Here is a 19,624-nt window from a genome sequence, read left to right on the forward strand (position 1 = left end):
ATGAACTCAAAATAGGTTGGAAATTAAAAAATTAGACACATAATTACTTGAGGTAACAATAATAATCAAAAGGTAAATATTTATTAATAAGCAATTTAATAAATGTTTATTGTTTAATTATTATTCATTAAACTTATTAATAAATGTTCATTTATTAAACATATTAATAAAAGTTAATTTCCAACATACTTTGGGTTCATTTTAAGCAAGCGATACAGTATTTTTTAAACAATAGTTGAGTTAAATAAAACTACCCAGCAGGTTGGGCAAACATTTAACCCAGCCACTGGGTTAAAACAACCTATTTGCTGTTTTAAAACCAACAAAGTGCACATAATGTAAAATAAAATGCAACCACTGTAGTTACATCTGTAATTATATAAACATATATATTATAATGTTAACCCTTTCCTTACACCTTAACCCATCCTTAAATCTAACCATACCATGAAACCTGTCCGTAACCTTACTCGTATCCCACCTCAGTAGCAACAAAAGTGTTTTGCAATACAACATGAATGCAATAAGTATGTTCTACCCAACATTTTTTTTTTTTTTTATGTAAGTACATAGTAGTTAAGGACACTTAATATAAAGTGTGACCCAGTTTTTTTTTTTTTTTTTTTTAAGCAATTTGTACATTAACAGCTAGTTAGTGACAAGAGTTTATTGTATTTGCTGTACAGTATGTCAGATTTATAATAATGATAGTGACACTAAGAGGTGAAGGACAAATATATTTCAGTAGCTGCACATGTCTGACTAGATGTGCTGTCATACATTCACTGTTTTCAACGGAAAAATACTTCACATTTGAGTGCCTTTGGCTGGATGTGTCTCAGTATGTTCTCTCAAACTGTCTTTGATGTCAAGTGAAGAATAAGTTGTCACAATGTTGAATCATAATTAAATGTGCATAAGCGCGCGTGTGCATGTCCCTCTGCGTGCCACTGCCAGTAATTCAATCCTGCAGTTTTGCCTCCTTTGAATGTATCCAGGCCCGCCGCAATCTGCGTCCGAAAACGTTGATGCTGTCATAAATGTAACCTCAAGCTTCAAAGGAGGCTCTGATGTAGCGTAAACAAGGCCGGGCTGATTCAAGTCTCTCCATTTGCTGACTGTTTCCCAGGATCTTCAATGGCTTTGATGGCATAGAGATCGAGGATGCCGGAGCACTTTCAAAGCTGACTTTCTTCAACGTGTCCGAGGCAGACTACGGCAATTACACTTGTGTCGCTATCAACAAACTTGGGAGCGCTAACACAAGCATCGTCCTATACGGTAAGTTTCAGTGGTTGATGGTTTTGATCAAGTTTTAAAACTGTTTGGGGCCTCTTCACAATTCTTCGATTAGTTTAATGTACAAATGGTGGTTTGGAAGATGGTTATGTCTCATTTTTTGCTTAAACTTTCGTTCAACAAAGCTGAACGAAAGCAGAACTTCCAGCTGATAACGTTCCTGTAAACACTATGAATTTCCACTTGGTAGTTTCTGACCCGTGAAACTATTAATCTTTGAGATTTCCATCTCAGGATTCTCCTTCATTTGCTTTTGATTCATGTTTTTATGTTTGTTTTTTGTTGATGTAGAAATAATTGAACCCACTAGTTCAACGCTATTGCAAGGTTAGTAGTGTGCATGGGAATGTGGTGTTCTGATCACCTCCTAAAGCATGTTCCAGTGCGTTTAATACACAAAGAAGATGCAAACATGGTTATTTTCACATCAACCGCAATGTGACGAAGCCAAGTTGTTGATATAGTTTATCGGCGAGGTTGACTCACAAATTTTCCCTGATTTGAACAGGGTAATATAATTGCCATGCCTCGTCTGACAGAATGTGATTGTCAGATTGTAAATTGGCCACTTGCTATTCCTATTAAGGGGTTATTAGCTTAAAATCCCATTTTGTAATGTCAATAATATATTCAACACATTGAGTGACAGTCTCAATTGCCGCTTGGGATTGGCGGGGTACTGACATGCCTCATTCTGCCTTCAGTCACTGTGGGTTGATGAATGGGTCTCTGTTTTCTGTAGCCTAAACATGTTTCTCTTTCTCTTCTGTCACTTTCTTTCCTGTCTAACCTTCCTCCACCATGGCATGGCTTCATTATGTCAATGCATGCTCTCATCCACTGTTTGTAAGTACATGTTTGCATCATATGATGTCTTTTGATGTTTGTGGAATTGTGAGTGCTTCATTATTACTCAGTTGATGAGGAATGTACTTAAAGGAAAATTGTCATCATTTACTTGCACTCATACTGTGTTCCACAGAACAGAAAAAGAAAGTGAAATACCATTCTCTAGTCAATGCACTTACAATGAACAGGGACTAGAGCTTTCAACCTTCAAAAAGAATGCAAAAAAACATCATGAAAATATCCTAAAAGTGCTGTAGTCCAAGACTTCTGAAGTCAAACCATAGTTTGAGAGCATTAGTAATGGTCAAAATCATAAAAGAAACATTCTTTTGAGTCATATTTTTCTTATGAATCATTTGATTTGATTCACAAATTCAGCCTGAATGATTCATTTGAACTGGACCTCAAGATAAACTCACTGACACTGTGATCTAGTTGGTTAACAGCTCAATGAAGGTGAAGATTATCAGTTCAGTTTCAGTCTGTTCCTCACGCAGATCTATCATTTGACTTTAGAACACTTGAAATATGAACACATGCACCATGATACTTTTATGGTACTTTTGCATCATTTTTGAAGCCTGAAAGCTTCAGTCCCTGATCATTATAGTAGCAAGTCAGGTTTGGAATGACATGAGGGTGAAATGATGACAGAAGTTTTATTTTTTCCTTAAATGTACATTTGCCCCTTACAAAAAAGTGCCATGGTCTTACCTGGAGATAATAACCATGGTAATACACAATGGTTTATGGTACATAAATCATACAGTACCATGGTATATATCAACTCATTATACTATGGTACTGCCACAGACAGTAGGAGAGACCGGGGTCAATTTTACATTTTATTCTTTACTTGTTCTACAATTTTTCCATATTTTTGATATAAAAACTGTACTAACATTAATACTACCATTAAAACGCTTGCATTGAGAAAGATCATATTGAATTTCAGACAAGAAGTCATGTTAAAATTGCAGTAATAACAGCACACATTGAGATTAATCATTAAATCTAAAATTTGATTTAATGCATAATACAGTTTTATAATAGTTTGCATACTATATGGTACTGATTCTTTTAGCTATGTTGAATAATGTGTTTAAAGAAAAGGTCAAAGTGAGACCTATATTATTTGAAATATTTTATACAAAAAAATACTTCTTATCCGCTAATTCAAGAACAACCTTCACCTAGATAGAAATCTAAAATATAATATTCATTACATATTTAAAAGATTAAACCTTTTAATTCAGTCATAGGTTTTTATAACAAGGGTTACTTGAATGCAGAGTTGAGATAAAATGTGAAATTGAGCAAAATATTAGCATGTGTTTACTTACAGACTGTCAATAAAATAATTATTTTAAAAAAATACATTCTCCTTTAAACCTCAACATCTTTTTATTTTTCTGTCAAACCATTGCACATTTTACTGAGCATATGCTGAATAAATATCACTCTAACTTGCTTGTGATTGAAGACATCTAGTGTGTTATAATTGCCTCTGGTCTTTCTTACTTTTTTGTAAGGGGTCATTTCTCGCCTGCATATGTTGTTGATGGTTGTTACTGATTTGTCCTTGTATTGTCCTTTAATTTTTCTTCTCTGCCAAGAATAGAAATCTTGTCCTGACCAACTTTTCTCCACTCTCTGGCCTAAAAAAAGCGTGGGATTGGTAACCATGTCCTCTCCAGAGAGTCATTAATTGCATTGAATTTGATTGTGAGAACCTCACATTAGTATAATTACACTTGTGCAGGATTTACTCTAAGCTGTGGCTGCAGAATAATTGGATAGCTGTCCCTAAAGAAAGTCTACCATACTCTCCTAAATCCAGGGGAAATTAGACTTCAGTCTAAAAGGCCCATCAAAGAGAAGGATTTAATAGACACCCATACTAATGCCATGACATAACGTTTGTTTTGTTGGGACTGAATATTGGTGTTCTCTGATCTTTCACACCAAATGTGAAACAAAAAAGGGAAAGACATCAAATATCTACAGAGCTCCTAAAGGGACATGGTGATGGTAAAAAAAAAATCTGCAGCATTGCAGCATTTTGCAGCATTGACATAGCATTGACAGCTATAAATGTTTTGCGTTTCCCCGAGAAACTTTGCGTTCACTAGCAAAACTTTTTAGTTCTTTGTGAGCATATCTTTTCCTCCCATCTCATATCTTTTCCATTACCATGTCCTTTTAGGGGCTCTGTAAATGTCTGTTCCCACCAAGAGTGGAAAAAAATCTTGTTCAATAAATTAAACTAATTAAACTTTACATCTTTTTGTGTATATGTATATACTAGGGGTTGCATGACTACTTTTTTAATTGACTAGTTGGCCAGAAAAGTAGTAGACTAGTCTGTTGTGTTATGTAAATGACTCGCCACATGCCATCAGCAGTTTCTGACAAGTCCAAATCTATCATGGCAAACACCATATCTACACTGTAGAAACAAAATAGATTGCTTATATTTTAATAATTGAAGTTGCCTACACTGTGTACTGCGCAATGCCTTACTGTGTAGACATTCAGTAACAAGAATATATCCCATGCTGCTTGTGTTGTGTTGAACGGGGTATAAAACACCTCACACTCGCTTATAGTTTCTGTCAGCTTCTGGACAGTGTTCAGTGCAGTGTGTGTAGGATAACGATGGTACACGATACTTGAAACATAATTTTATGTGCATAATTTGCACATGATGTAACAGTCTGTGACTGCCAAGTTTTTCAGTGGTCTTGGTTCCGGAAGTGTTCACCCCAGGCATTCTCTTCCTAGGGATTTCAGAAAGTTAATCAATCAAGAGTTTAAAGACATGAACCAAACTGACCAGCTTTGAGATTAAATCAAATATTGTAATAGTGGTTCAAGCAAAAAAAAAAAAGTATTTGAAAATCTAAGACAATAACAGTAGTGCACCTTTTATATGACCTACGCAACCCATGAAGACACTCAAAAAAAGTGCAATTTATAATTAAAGGGGCTATATGTAAAATTCAGAAACCTTGTTATTAGCGACACTGGTGGCCATTAAGTGAACTGCAACCAGCTACTTACAGCTCATGCTTACACTCATGCACATGTAACATATAAGAGACTGAACATGATTCAATGCCCCACAATACTTCACAGTTCTTTTTCATTCTTCGCTTAGGGGTAAAAAGAAGTTAGAAAAAATACCTTTGCAGTGATATACTGTTAATGAACATCCTGACGCCATCCACGCTGCTGAGAGCGACAATTAGATGAACGTAAATATGTGCTTGGCGCTTTCCTCTCAAATAATAAAATAAACACACACCAAAAAATGACAGTGGGAAAGCAGCAGTTAAGAAAGCATCTGTTTATAGCGATCTGGATATGTTTGCACCAGCTCTGTAATTCACCGGCATCATGTTGACAGATGAGTTCATTAAAATTACACTGTTATGATTGTTTGATTATAAAGTGTAATTGAGACTATAGATCTGGCTATGTGAGACTATAGTTTGAATTAATATAATTTCTTTGAATAACTCATTGACATTGGCAAAAATGACCCAAGTCCTTCACATAAAAATCTGTCTAAGTCGGGGAAGCTCTCATTTTTAAAGATTCATTACAAGCTGTTCACACATTGGCAATAAAAAGCCATTAATACATGAAATTTCTTACATATAGCCCCTTTAATTAGTCAATAGTTTTAAGTATAAAATTCTATTAACTTTTTTCAATAAATCATTTTTGAGAGTGTACTTCATTAAGTCATTCGCAGTGTTTCGTGGAAGTGGGTGGTTGTTAATCAGATCTTTTGCCATGGATCTCATTTCCATGGTAACCATACTTTATGATGGTTAGATCCAAGGAGGATTGTGAGTAATGTAGTTCTTCATTGGGAAATTGACTATCAAACATGACTTTATTAATATTATTATTATGTTTTTAAATGAGGATGAATCACACTGGCTTGTTGCCTTCACTGATACATATTTCATCACTTCACATCCTTGGAGTGCTTGGTAGGTCTGGCTTGAAAGGTTTATATGTTCAAAAAAAAATCAATTTCTCTATGGAGAAAATGAATGGGATTTTTACTTGTGGAACCTGACTGTTGCACTCTATTGAACAAATGCAGCTGAAGTCTAACTGAGTAGTCGGTGCAACCCCTAAATATATATACACATACAGTACATTTCAACACTGAACATGTCTGAAGATGAAGAGTGGAGGTCAGACAGAATGTGTACTGCACGTTTGATGTTGTTACCATATGTTTGTTTTAATGAGATTGTTTGACTGTCCCAAGCTCTTGACAAGGTAACAAACCAAAGACTAGAACTAGCCACATGTCTCCTGCTAAACCATAATACAGAGCTGAATCTCACAAAACCATATCCAGGTCAGATTTTACCATAAAACAAAATTAAAATATATCGGAAAGTATATTTTGCAAGAAAATTAAGCCTTAATGTTTTAGAACCATTAAGATCTATATACTACTGTTCAAAAGTTTGGGGTTGGTAAGTTTTTTTTAATTTATTTATTTTTTATATTTACTCACCAAGTCTGGATTTATGTAATAAAAAACAACTGTAATATTGTGAAATATTATTTCAATTTAAAACAACTGTTTAATTCAGTATATTTTAAAATGTATTTTATTCCAGTGATGAAAGCTGTATTTTCAGCATCATTACTCCAGTCTTCAGTGTCACATGATCCTTCAGAAATCATTCATATATGCTGATTTGGTATTCAAGTGACATTTCTTATTATCAATGTTGAAAACAGTTGTGTTGATTTATTATCGTGGAAACATTTCTTTGATGAAAGTTCAAAAGAACAGCATTTATTTAAAAAAGATTTTTGTAAAATGTCTTTTGATCAATTTAATGCAAACTGGCAGAATAAATTCAAATTTCTTTCTTTTTTTTTTTTCTTTTTCAAATCTTACTGCCTGCAAACTTTTGAATGGTAATAATAATAATAATATATTTATTTATTTTAAAACTAATTCTTGCTTATTTTTTTTCATACAAAAAAATTCTTTTTAAAATATTTTTCTTTTGATTTTAGGATCACGTTCTTGACAGGTTTCGTGAGATTAACCCATATAACTTTCGCTTTTTGTATTTTTACTGATCATTATTATTTTAATAGTGTCATCTCAGAATACGAGTGCAATAGTTTTCATCAGATGAGCGCAGTTACAGTAATTCATACTTTCTCATTCCCATTTTTTTTACTATGACAATCACACAGTTTTCCTTGCGCCTTGTTTTACTCCTCTGCCCTTAGTAAACTGAACCTTCAGTGATTAGCCCGTTTATAATCAACCGCAATTACAGCTGACCTCAGTGGTTGACTGGTCAAGGATGCGCCGTACAGTAGGGTAATAATGGTGAGCGCAGGGAGACGGGATGTGCTGGTTTGAAATGAAGAGAACAGATGCTCCTACGATACAAATGTGACCACTAAAGACCCTCGCTTAGATGTTAATCTTCCAATCTGGAGCGCTTCCTTCCCAGTTAGATGACCCGGCACCACAGCAGAACCATGCCAGAAATACTCTAGTTTGACTTGCTGAATATTTTTAGGCAAAAATATCTCATTTGCCTAATAGCACCAATGGAAATTATTTACTTAATCTTTTTGAGTTCATATTTCATGTACTGTATTTCTATAAAGTGTTTTGTTATATAATCTCTCTTCCAGTGGAGACGACTTCTGTTTTAGAAATGACTTCATCCGATTTAAAGCACACAGCCTTTGAAAACAATGATTTGTGGGAAGGTTTGTGATACATGAGCTACTAAATACAGTACTCAACTACTAATCACTACAAACTCATCAATGAAGAGGAGTTGCTATAATATACTAACACAGATTTTAACAAGAATTGCTTGACTAGAAAATAGCGGTTTAGTGCTGTAAACCTAGAAAATGCTGACAGCTGACACCTTCGAAAAGAAGAAAAGATAATATTGAGGAAGTAAGATCAAATCAGTAGTGCAGATGCGTAGGTGAGCGCCCTACGTGAGAGTTCAGCGACGTTACAGTCTCAAGAATAAAGACGAGGCAGTTTACAGCACAGTTGGAGACCGGAGCTGTTTTGCCTGACACGTGTGAATCTTTTCAATGCTTTAGGACCCGGAGCAGTTCAGGATGGCAACAGCGGCACGTCAACGGTCTTCACACCCACCTGTCTACTTCTCATCGTACTTCTACAACTCTTGCTCAAGTTTTGATGCCGAAGATGTTTTCAGTGGATAAAAAACAGCGTTTGTGTGACATCGCTCTCATCCTGGAGTCACAAATCGTGCATGGGTTACCAAAAATGCCTGAAAATGTGCATGGGGTACCCAAGTACTTCCTTTTAATACAGTAATCATGCATTTCTTTTGTTTATAATAGAGTTTAATAATGTAACTTCTCTTACATTGCTAATTATCACACTGTTTTGCCCCAACGAATACAGTTTTGTATTCCGTAAAATCAAATGACAGAGAGGCATGTCTAATTTTAAATATTTAATTTTATTTATTTTTGTGACTGTCATTTTAATTCAACCCCTTAAGAATTCATATATAATACTGTGTGATTGGGGAATAATTATTTCAAGTCAAAGGCATGCGATAAGGAAGGGCATATGTTTTTTTTTGTTATTTTTTAATTGTCGCTATATTTTTACTGTATCATAACTGTACAGCCAATCAAAATAAGCAGCAAAAAAGACACGTTTTAGCTCTGTAATATTCACATCATGTATCATTTTGAGTACTCCTAATCTGCATTTTAGCGTTTAACACACACAACTGAAAACAACGCAGTACATATCAGTATGTTTTATTTTGATTATGTTTTGATGACCAGAACGGCACAGTTGGACTATGCAGAACCGAAAGCTCTATAAAATGATTTATTTACACCGCAAAGGAATAAATCAGATGTTGGAGTAATGTTAGTATATATGGGATGACAATGTGTGAATCAAGGTTGAAAAATGTTACATTTGGAGCTTTGTGTAACACCAGGTTTTTGGATCCATTTTAAGAGCCCAAAGAGCAATCTGCTAATACCTGTTGACATCAAAAGTTATTTTTATTACCATGGCAGTTTTTCAAATGGATTTTTGTTTAATTTTGTCCAGATTTTGAGTTATACGAACCAAACCGGGCGCGTAGATGTTCTTTATTTAAACACTTCTTGTCATCGTTCCTGCTAACATCTCTGTATGTATATGCATATATCTAACTTGTACAAAGGGAAAATATGCACACTTGTTTTTACTAAAATTGTGAACCTGTTTAATACAATGCAACGTTTTCTATTTTTGTTATTCCCTTTTTCAGAAGCTGTGTAATTTATTTAATCAAAGGGTTATAGTAGATACAAGCTCATTGCAGTTGCTCATTGTGAAATCTGATGTCTAAATATTGTGCTTTTGGAAAAAGCAGATGCGACTCATTTGCCCGTCATCATCTCATCATGAGCAGATGTCCTGTTACCATCCGTATTCTGGGGGGAAAAGGGAGATTTGATTTGAATAGTTTCTGAAACTTACCATCGCAGTATTAAGGTGTTGGTTGACCTCAAATCCATATTAAGATTTTCTTCTGATTTGTTGCAGTGTTTGATAGGATATATGCCTAATGTTTCCATTTTATCTCCGATGTGGTTAAAGGAATAGTTCAGCCAAAGATGAAAATTGTCATCATTTGTTCACCCTCATGGCACTCCAAATAAAAATAAAAAATTGTCCATGGAAGTCTGAGATTGACTTATCATAAATAAATATTTCTTATTTAGCTGATTATGTTGACAGACATTTTTGGATGAGCTATCCCTTTAAATATCATGTTTTTAAAACCACATATCAGATACAAATCAGTGGATTTTAAGCACAAGTTGTATGTTAATGAAAGGAAATGTCATGTATGTGCAAAGTTTAATGGGTGACAGTGTGTGTTCTTGCCCCAAAGGTGTATTATTCAACATGGTTTTATTTTTCATTTTATGTTTATTTTTTATAAGATATAGGGAACACAACCAGACTAAGAACAGTCCACATATTTCACATATAGACAGATCAGTGAGATTTACCGGACAAGTCAGAAATCCACAGTTTTATCATTGCATTTAAATTTGAAACCACAAAAAGAAGCACCTCCTGATAATGTCTGTGATTTCCTCTGAGGAAGACAGAGTTTGGATCAAGGCTGATCAAAAAGAGGGCGATCAATCGATGCACTATATTAACAGAAACACAGGGCTTGTCTGTGCATGGCTGTAATGCAATTCATATGTTTGTCCAATTTGGTGTGAAGAATTGACTTTTTTTTCTTTTTTTTTGATCCCACCATTCAACCATTAAAACAACCAGCCTGGAGAAGTTCAGTTTGTTCCGCTGATCTCTAGTGGTTCCCTGGAGAGGAACAAATCTAGTATTTTAACTCCTTGTACTGTAAAGAAATTGTTTCGTCATATGTTTTTCCTTTAATGGCGATGGTGTGTTCATATTTAAGACTTACAATAATAAAATGTTGTATCTAAATAGAATCAGTCTGTAGTCTAATTGTAATTCTTAAGAAATACTGGTTTATACATACATATACACACACACACACATATATGTGTGTGTGTATATATATATATATATATACTGTATATATAGATGGATAATTAACTGTCATGTCTTTGGCCTATCTGAATGGCCATATGGTCTCCTTTTTATTTAAATTCAAGGTCACTGCTTGCATGAATGTCTTGTGCCACTTTGCACCCAAGTATAATGGAACCAGAAAATGTCAGTTTGAACAGTGTTATAGGAGAAAGTTACCTGGGCTGACTGTCAAATTTTTTACCTAAATATTTCTCAGGGTTTATATTCTTCATTTCTATATAGGTATATACCCCAGATACCTAAGGTCTTGCCTACAGTAAAATAATAATAATAATAATAATAATAATAATAATAAAGCCATTGAACGTGTCCACTGTAATTGCTGACCCAGTAGCAGGACATGTTGTCACAATATGGTTTAAGTTGTCACAATGGCACCTGCCATTAAACAAGTTGAATTAAAGCAATACTTACCAAATGCAAAACCACAGAGCAGTTTAAGAATAGCAGCGCCAGACCAGCAGTCTCAGACCATCTCCACCAGGGTGGAGATTATAGCATCATTATGGTTAGGTTTAGTGGTGGATATTTGTTATGGTGGATCCTATAGTTGTAAAGATGGGGTTAGTGGTTCGGGCGGGTTAGGCAACCATCACCCAGACAGCAACATAGTGTCTGCATAGATCCGGCCCACATCTGGTCCGCGTGTAATCCACATGTACCAGATGTGGGCCAGATCTGGGCCACACTATGTTGCTGTCTGGACAGTTCCATCCTAACTTCAGGTCTAAGGCTGCTGGCCTGTCACGTATAGCATATAGCGCTGTGGTTCTGCAGATAGAAAAAAAGGAAAATGTAAACAGTAATTTTTAAACCCAAACAATTTATAAACTATCAAAAAAAAAAAAAACCTGAAAAATATTATACAATTGACCCTTCGCCGGGAATTTGATTAACAAGCGATCTAACCAATCATAACGCCAAATCCGCCATTGGTCCGACAAAGCAGTAAGGAGTTAGAAGACGAACCTCAGTGGACTTGTTTGAAACAGCATTCCTTTTCATGTTCATTCATGTTTATTTGATGCTATAAATTAACTAGTAGGAAGAGTTGATCGGTTCACGAGCCGTTTAAGCTGAGGTGCTACAGCAATCTGTCACGACACATTAAAGAGCCACAAAACGGTTCATAAATAATTTTGTTTTGTTTTGTTTAATATCATAAGTAACCTGTTCTGTCTTGTCTGTCGACGTGTTGTCAGTGTCCTCTTTGCTCCGCAATGCATTTTTCACTCTGTGTGGTGTGACAGCGCCATGGCTCGTCAGACAAAGCAACAGTAACTAAGGGGGGGTGGGTCTTTGTGAAGGGTCAATTACATTTAAAACACAAGTGAAAAATAAAAATAAAATTTGGTTTGGTTTGGCTGAAAAAAAAAAAAAAATGCATATATGTAGCCATTCAAAAGTTTGGGGACAGTATATGTTTTCTTATTTGTTTATTTTTTAATAAATTAATATTTACATTCAGTATTAAATTAATCAAATCTGACAGTAAAATAAAACTTTCTATTCATCAGAGAATCCTAAAAAAAAATGTATCACTGTCTCTATAAAATAATAAGCTGCACGACTCAACACTTCAAAATTCTTGAGCACCAAATCATCATATTAGAATGATTTCTGAAGAATCATATGAATAAACTACATTTAAAAATATTTGAAAATATAAAACTGTTATGTTAAACTATAATATTATTCCATAATATTACTGTTTTTACTATATTTTTGATAAATGACGCCTTGGTAAGCAAAAGAGACTTTGTTTTTTCTTTTTTTTTAAATACAATTAAAATCTTACCGACCCCAAACTTTTGAATGGTGGTGTTATGTATATTTCTGATTCTTGCCTAAATGTATGTTATGTTCACTTGTTTATCCACTTGAAAAATGAAAACTCGTTGAAACCAAAGCAAATCCACACCACAGCAGGCTGATTCCAAATCAATAATTCAAAGCCCAGATTCTGAGAGCACTTAAGCACCGTCTCGATCCTCCACTTGTGTTCTGGTTAAGGATAGAGGTGTCAGTATTGTAAGTGTTTTAAAGAGATTTGACAGACAGCCTGTGGGAGTGATGCACATGAGCTCTAAGTGCTGAGGTTGAGAATGAAGCTGTGAGATCCATTCTAACAGTGACGCGAGAGCTGTCTGTGATTGAATTTAAGAAAGGCTTCGGTGTAGACTCTTAATTAAAGACTCACATTTCACTGTCTTTCTTTTTTTCTTGCTTGATTGTTCATTGTAAATGATTGGCTGTAGTGTCACTCGCTGCTGCTAGTTAGAGAGGCACCAGGTGACAAACATGGCAGTATGGAAGACAATTAGAATGGCGGTGAGAGACAGCTGAAAAAGTAGGTAAACAGCAGGATCAGCTTTACATATCTGAAAGAGAATGACGGCCACAAAATATAAAGTTAGATGGATGAATGCATGGAGTTTTATTCAGGAAAGACCAGGGCAAGAGTTTCTATTGTAAGTAACTACAAATTTACAGGACTTAAATAAATGTTTGGTTGCAAGTTAAAAATTCTAATTTATTGTTTTAAGCTGCAAACATTAATTTGTAGAGTTCTGTTGACATAATAATGTTGATTATTACATCAACTTAATATCATCTGTAATTTAGACTCAAACTTCTGCGTCAATTGGCGTTTTTAAAAAGTTAGGTTGTAGTAACTTAATGAAATTGTCTTGATAACTTCAGAAATTAGGCAGTGGATTTCTAGTTCCCAGCATGCTTTGCATAGGACTGGATAAGGAGAATAAATGTTGAAATTAAGTGTTAGTTTATTTGTTTTTAGTGAAGGGAAAGACCTGTCAGTGTTTAATGCTGTTACGTTTCACATTTAAAAGAGTGAAGTTTTTATGCTTACCATTGAAGAGATACATGAAGGTAAGCACTATTGACTCTATAAGCAATGGCTGCGCTAATGCCAGTGACAAGTAATATCTTACTTGTTTATTAAATATACATGCTAAATAAGTTACATTTAGCATGTGCTATGATAGCTGTGGATTTGAATTGAACTATATAAGACTAGGCCTAATTGGTTCCAGGGCAACAACTCTGGTTGTTGGAGCGACTAAATTTTTTTGAGTAATCAACTTAAAAATTTGTGTTTATGTTACAAATTCTTAAGTTCCTTTAACTCAATGTAGCTTGTTGGTTGAATGTAAATTCACTCAAAGTTGTCATAACTCAAAAAAAAAATGTATGCAAACTGTTGCGTTATTTTTTAAGTTATGTATTTATTTATTTATTTTGTAGAGCCAAAACATTATTTTTTAGACTGTATGAGGATTTTAGTCAAAACTGAACAAATCCTTGTTTTCACTAGTAGTGTTTTTTGAATGTTTGAATGTCACAAGAAAAAAAGAAAAAAATCTAATTCAAGGCTGCCTTGAGTTAGAATATTGTTTATGAATTTTATCTTCAAACTAAACTTCCTTCATTGTCATTTTGGCACATTCAGGAAAGAGAGAACTACATAATGAAGTTTTTCAAATGAAAGATTGGTCTGTTCTATGGACAACATTGTTTTATTTATATGTCAGTTTAGATTACTAATAATATAAAAAAAAACATACACACACACAAAAAAAAAAAGGTTCTTCAGTGGTTCTTTGGGGTGGTTGAGGTGCTATATATCACTGCTACCGTATAAAGAACCCTATATAGTTCTTTAAAGGTTCTCTAACTTAGTCTCTTAGTTAAGTTGGGGAAAGGATTAAAAAACAACAGTTTTTTTAATACGGTGTATTTCCTGAAGATAACGTGATTCTCAACCTTTTTGCCTCCAAGGCCCCCCTATAAGGAAATATTCCAGGGCCCCCACACAAGACTTTTTGACCTCAGAAAAGCATAAAAGTGATTCAAAACAGCTTTTGCCATTGTGGTAAATTCCCATTCATAGCAAACATATGAGAGTGGAGTAACATCTAAAATCTAAGGTGGAGAATGTGGTGGCGGTGGGATGCAACAAGACAGTTTGGACTCTGAGATCTGTCAGTTGCAGTTTAAATTTTGTGGAAGGAGGAATACAATTGGAGGATGAGAGAAAGCTAAGACATGGTGATTGGCTGTAGTCTTTGAATGAATCTAAACTGGCTCGACAGTAGGAGGTGTTTGTGAAGTCAGTTATATACCGAAATTATGTCACAAACTTCAATAAAAAGTCTATATTCACATATTTACAGTTATGCCAAATAGTATATATCTTGATGTTTTGTGATTGAAGCATTCTGCAAAGTTTTCAATCAACTCTTATGATTCTACATAGCACCATTTGACAATCCCCTATATGATTACAAGCCAATGAACCACTTTTAGTGCTATATAGCACCATTTTTGTCTATTAGAGGTTATTTAATGGCAGGATCCCATTGTGACAAATTACCCCGTACAGTGCTCCTGCTCTTGGGGGATGTTGTCACTAAAGGTATCTTTTTTTCCTTTCTTTCTTTTTTTGTTTTAAACAATGAACTTTAACAATGGACTTTAACAATTAAGCTGTTTAACAACTTTTATGTATCTAAGACTTTAAAGTACGTACGTGCCTATACAGAAATGACCATAATCCTACAGTACCATGAGAATATAACTATGGGTATAAAAAGAATTAACTTGCATTTCAAGAAAAATGGTGGGAAGATGTCACAAGTAGAATTTGGCTTTCAACAAACAAACGGCAGATGTTGAAATTGAATATTCATCGAGTTTTAAAACGGGGGTAGAGGAGGTGAGAAAAATGTTATGCAATTTGGCGATTTCTTGCCAATCCTTTGTCTACAGGCTATTAATGTTCGACATGAAAACAAAAGATGGAAGCCAGGGAATGATCACATTTTATGCTTGGAGGTGAAGGTAGACAATCACCTCCCTTGAAGCAAACAAAAGCCTGCTCTGTTTCTCCCTTCTGTACTCCTGGTGGACATCTTTATCTTAGTGCCCAGGAGCGCCCCTCTGGAACATGCCATGAGAGCTGCTTATTTGGAAAGACAAATATGTGAATAAATAAGCATTTCTACAGACCGCATTAACTTGACATGACATTTCTTGGCTGCATTATCTTTAGGACTGCAGCCAAACCGTGAGTGTATTGTCAATAGAGCAGGGCCAGTGTGAGGAGAGATGTGTGAGTTAAACTGTCTTTTAAAACATGCAGCATGTCAACACTGGTAAACTTGTTAAAAGTGCTCTGTGGAATACTGAACCACAGAGTTAGGGTACAGTGGTTAATAAATGACTTTTTACATTCTGATTAGACTACAATAATCATTTTTTCTGCCTCTGGATTCAGTCAAACGCTCTGTGCAGATGTAAATCACTGTGCCAAGAGCACTGAGGCCAACAGAGCTCACTTTTCAGCAGCTGGATCTTCAAGCCAAGGGATATAGCGTTTAATAAAATAAAGTTTTAATGAGAACGTGTGTCCTTATTATATAAAAACATTTTTATAAAAGCAATAAGGCACTCAAGGTTGTGCTATATCGGTAAGTCATGAATATATTCATAATATAATATGACCTCTTTGACCTTTATTTCTTGCAACAGTGCTCGACCACTTTTTTTTTTTTTTAGCACTGTTGGTTTCCGGAAGTATTGTGTCCATTCATTTCTCCCATAGGGATTTCAAAAAAGTCTTTCTTTAAAGCATTATAAGCCATGAACCAAGCCAATCAGCTATTAGGTGAATTGTAACATTACAAACTTTGATTTGAAGCAAAAAAAGTATTTGAAAATTGAACAAAAACTGAAAGAATGTGTACTTAATGGCTTCAGTGATGGAAAGAACTACAGTGTCATGAAGCATTGCAAACAGCATAATCAAATTAAAAATGATGGAGAAATATAAAACTACTTATTTAAAAATGCTTATATTAAATTCATATAAGTATTTTGAGAACATAGGGAGACTGACTCGATTACGCCAGAGCTAACAAGATCTTTCGGCTTGTTTTGCTCCTTTCAATTCTCTGATTGGTGGAATTTTCTGTACAGCATCATGGGTAATATAGCTTTCACCACAAATTCTGCTGTTAAATGACTATTTTAAAAATACTTTTAAAAATTAAGGGCTAACGGCTTCAACAGAAGCAAATACTATCTAAAAAATACAACCTCATAACTCACAGTAGATCTGTTCTTAAAGGTTTATAAGTTATCGTTAAAAATCAGTTTCCCTATGGAGAAACTGAATGGAGTTTTACTTCCTGAACCTGACTGTTGCACACTATTAAATGTAGGAATGCAGTGAAATTAAAATTTTGACTTAAAAATTCTGATCTAATCAATAATTATTTTCATATTATTGCTGATAAAGTAATAAAATGCCAATACAGGTGCTGGTCATATAATTAGAATATCGTGAAAAAGTTCATTTTTTTATTGTAAATTCTTTTAAAAAATTAAACTTTCATATATTCTAGATTCCCTACATGTAAAGTAAAACATTTCAAAAGTTTTTTTTTTTTAAATTTGTTGATTAGAGCGTACAGCTCATGAAAGTCCAAAATCCAGTATCTCAAAATATTAGAATATTTACATTTGAGTTTCATTAAATGACCATCCCTACAGTATAAATTCCGGGTATCTTTTGTTCTTTGAAACCACACTAATGGGGAAGACTGCTGACTTGGCAATGGTCCAGGAGACAATCATTGACACCCTCCACAAAGAGAGTAAGTCACAGAAGGTCATTACTGAATGGGGTGGCTGTTTACAGAGTGATGTATCAAAGCATATTAAATGCAAAGTTGACTGGAAGGAAGAAATTGGGTAGGCAAAGGTGCACAAGCAACAGGGATGACCGCAAGCTTGAGAATACTGTCAAGTAAAGCCAATTCAAACACTTGGGAGAGCTTCACAATGAGTAGAATGAAGCCGGAGTCAGCGCATCAAGAGTCACCACACTCAGACATCTTCAGGAAAAGGACTACCAAGCCACTTCTGAACCAGAGACAACGTCAGAAGCATCTTACCTGGGCTAAGGAGAAAAAGAACTGGACAGTGAACAGTGGTCGAAAGTCCTCTTTTCAGATAAAAGTAAATTTTGCATTTCATGTTGAAATCATGGTCCCAGAGTCTGAAGGAAGACTGGAGAGGCACAGAATCCAAGCTGCTTGAAGTCTAGTGTGAAGTTTCTGAAGTCAATAATGATTTGGGGGGGCCGTGACGTCTGCTGGTGTTGGTCCATTGTGTTTTATCAAGTGCAGAGTCAATGCAGCCATCTTCCAGGAGATTTTGGAGCACTTTATGCTTCCATCTGCTGACAAGCTTTATGGAGATGCTGATTTCCTTTTCCAGCAGGACTTTAGCACCTGCCCACAGTGCAAAAACCACTTCCAAGTGGTTTGCTGAGCATGATATTACTGTGCTTTATTGGCCAGCCAATATGCCTGACCTGAATCTATGGGATATTTTCAAGAGAAAGATGAGAAACAGTCGATCCAACAATATACAGATGATCTGAAGGCTCAATAGTGCCTCAGCAGTGCCACAGGCTGATCACTTCCATGCCACACTTCAGTGATGCTGTAATTTGTGTTAGGAGCAAGTCATTTGCTGTAATATGTCCTGCCGATCAAGTATTGAGTGCACAAAAGAACATACTTTAAAGAACTTGAACTTTTCTTTTTTTCAAATCCATTTTTTGATTGATCTTAGGAAATATTCTAATATTTTGAAATACTGGATTTTGGACTTTCATGAGCTGTACGCTCTAATCATCAAAATTTAAAAAAAAAAAACTTTTGAAATGTTTTACTTTACATGTAGGGAATCTAGAATATATGAAAGTTTCATTTTTAAAAATAATTTATAATAAAAAAATGAACTTTTTGATGATATTCTAATTATATGACCAGCACCTGTAATAAAATTCTATTTTATTTTATAGATAAATTAAAACACTAAAAAACTAAACTGCTACAAGTATAACCATAACGCATCTAAGCTTTATAATGGCAGTGAACAGGGATCAACGAGTCTGAGCTGAAGAGAGTGCCTCCATCCACATCCATCCATCATATACATACTCCACACGGCTCCGGAGGGTGAATAAAGGCCTTCTGAAGCAAAGCGATGCATTTGTGTAAAAAAAAAAAAAATCTATATTTAACAAGTTATGAAGTAACTCAAATTATGAATATCTAGCTTCCACCAGACCGCCTTTCGCTACGTCCTACGTCTTCCCTATTCACCTTACGGAAAAAGTGTAACTGATGCAACGGCAGTTTACACTTTCTTCATAATTTGAATACGGAAGGCGGTCTGGCAGAAGCTAGATATTTTACGTCATAACTGGTGAAATATGGATTTTATTATTTTTTTACACAAACGCATTGATTTGCTTCAGAAGGCCTTTATTAACCCTCAGAGCTGTGTGGAATAAGTTTATGATGGATGGATGTGGATGGAAGCACTTTCTTCAGCTCAGACTTGTGACCCCTGTTCACTGCCATTATAAAGCTCGGATGCGTCAGGATATTTATTAATATATCTCTGATTGTGTTCATCAGAAGAAGAAAGTCATATACACCTAGGATGGCTTGTGGGTGAGTAAAGCTTGGGCTAACTTTCATTTGAAAGTGAACTAATCCTTTAACATTACTCAGCACTAAAATGTATAATTACACTGTAACAAGGACACTTTAAAATAAAGTGTAACCTAATAAAAATGTAAAAATTGGGGAAATGAGAATGCACAATTAAATATCCAATGTCAGTAACCTATATGGTGCCGATGTAACGTGCATTCCTATTTAAAAGATTCAACGACAGTATGTTACATAACTAACAACTCCAAAC

General features: G+C 34.9%; 1 protein-coding gene across 10 annotated transcripts in view; it reads left to right on the top strand.

Annotated features, from left to right (window-relative positions):
* ntm (neurotrimin) overlaps positions 1–11,675 on the top strand; it is a 328,723-nt gene extending 317,048 nt beyond the window's left edge. For 3 of the 10 annotated variants that reach the window (XM_051909561.1, XM_051909568.1, XM_051909558.1), the window contains 4 exons: positions 1,130–1,281; positions 1,591–1,626; positions 7,849–7,926; positions 8,281–11,675. In XM_051909561.1, the coding sequence (XP_051765521.1) occupies positions 1,130–1,281; positions 1,591–1,626; positions 7,849–7,926; positions 8,281–8,381 (367 nt within the window). In that variant the 3' untranslated portion in view covers positions 8,382–11,675. The remainder of the gene's footprint in view (positions 1–1,129; positions 1,282–1,590; positions 1,627–7,848; positions 7,927–8,280) is intronic. The other 7 variants (XM_051909559.1, XM_051909562.1, XM_051909563.1 and 4 more) reach the window with 7 other exon arrangements.
* The last annotated feature ends 7,949 nt before the right edge of the window (positions 11,676–19,624 follow it).

This window comes from Ctenopharyngodon idella, chromosome 10 (genome assembly GCF_019924925.1).
Source record: "Ctenopharyngodon idella isolate HZGC_01 chromosome 10, HZGC01, whole genome shotgun sequence".
NCBI classification, from domain to species: Eukaryota; Metazoa; Chordata; class Actinopteri; order Cypriniformes; family Xenocyprididae; genus Ctenopharyngodon; species Ctenopharyngodon idella.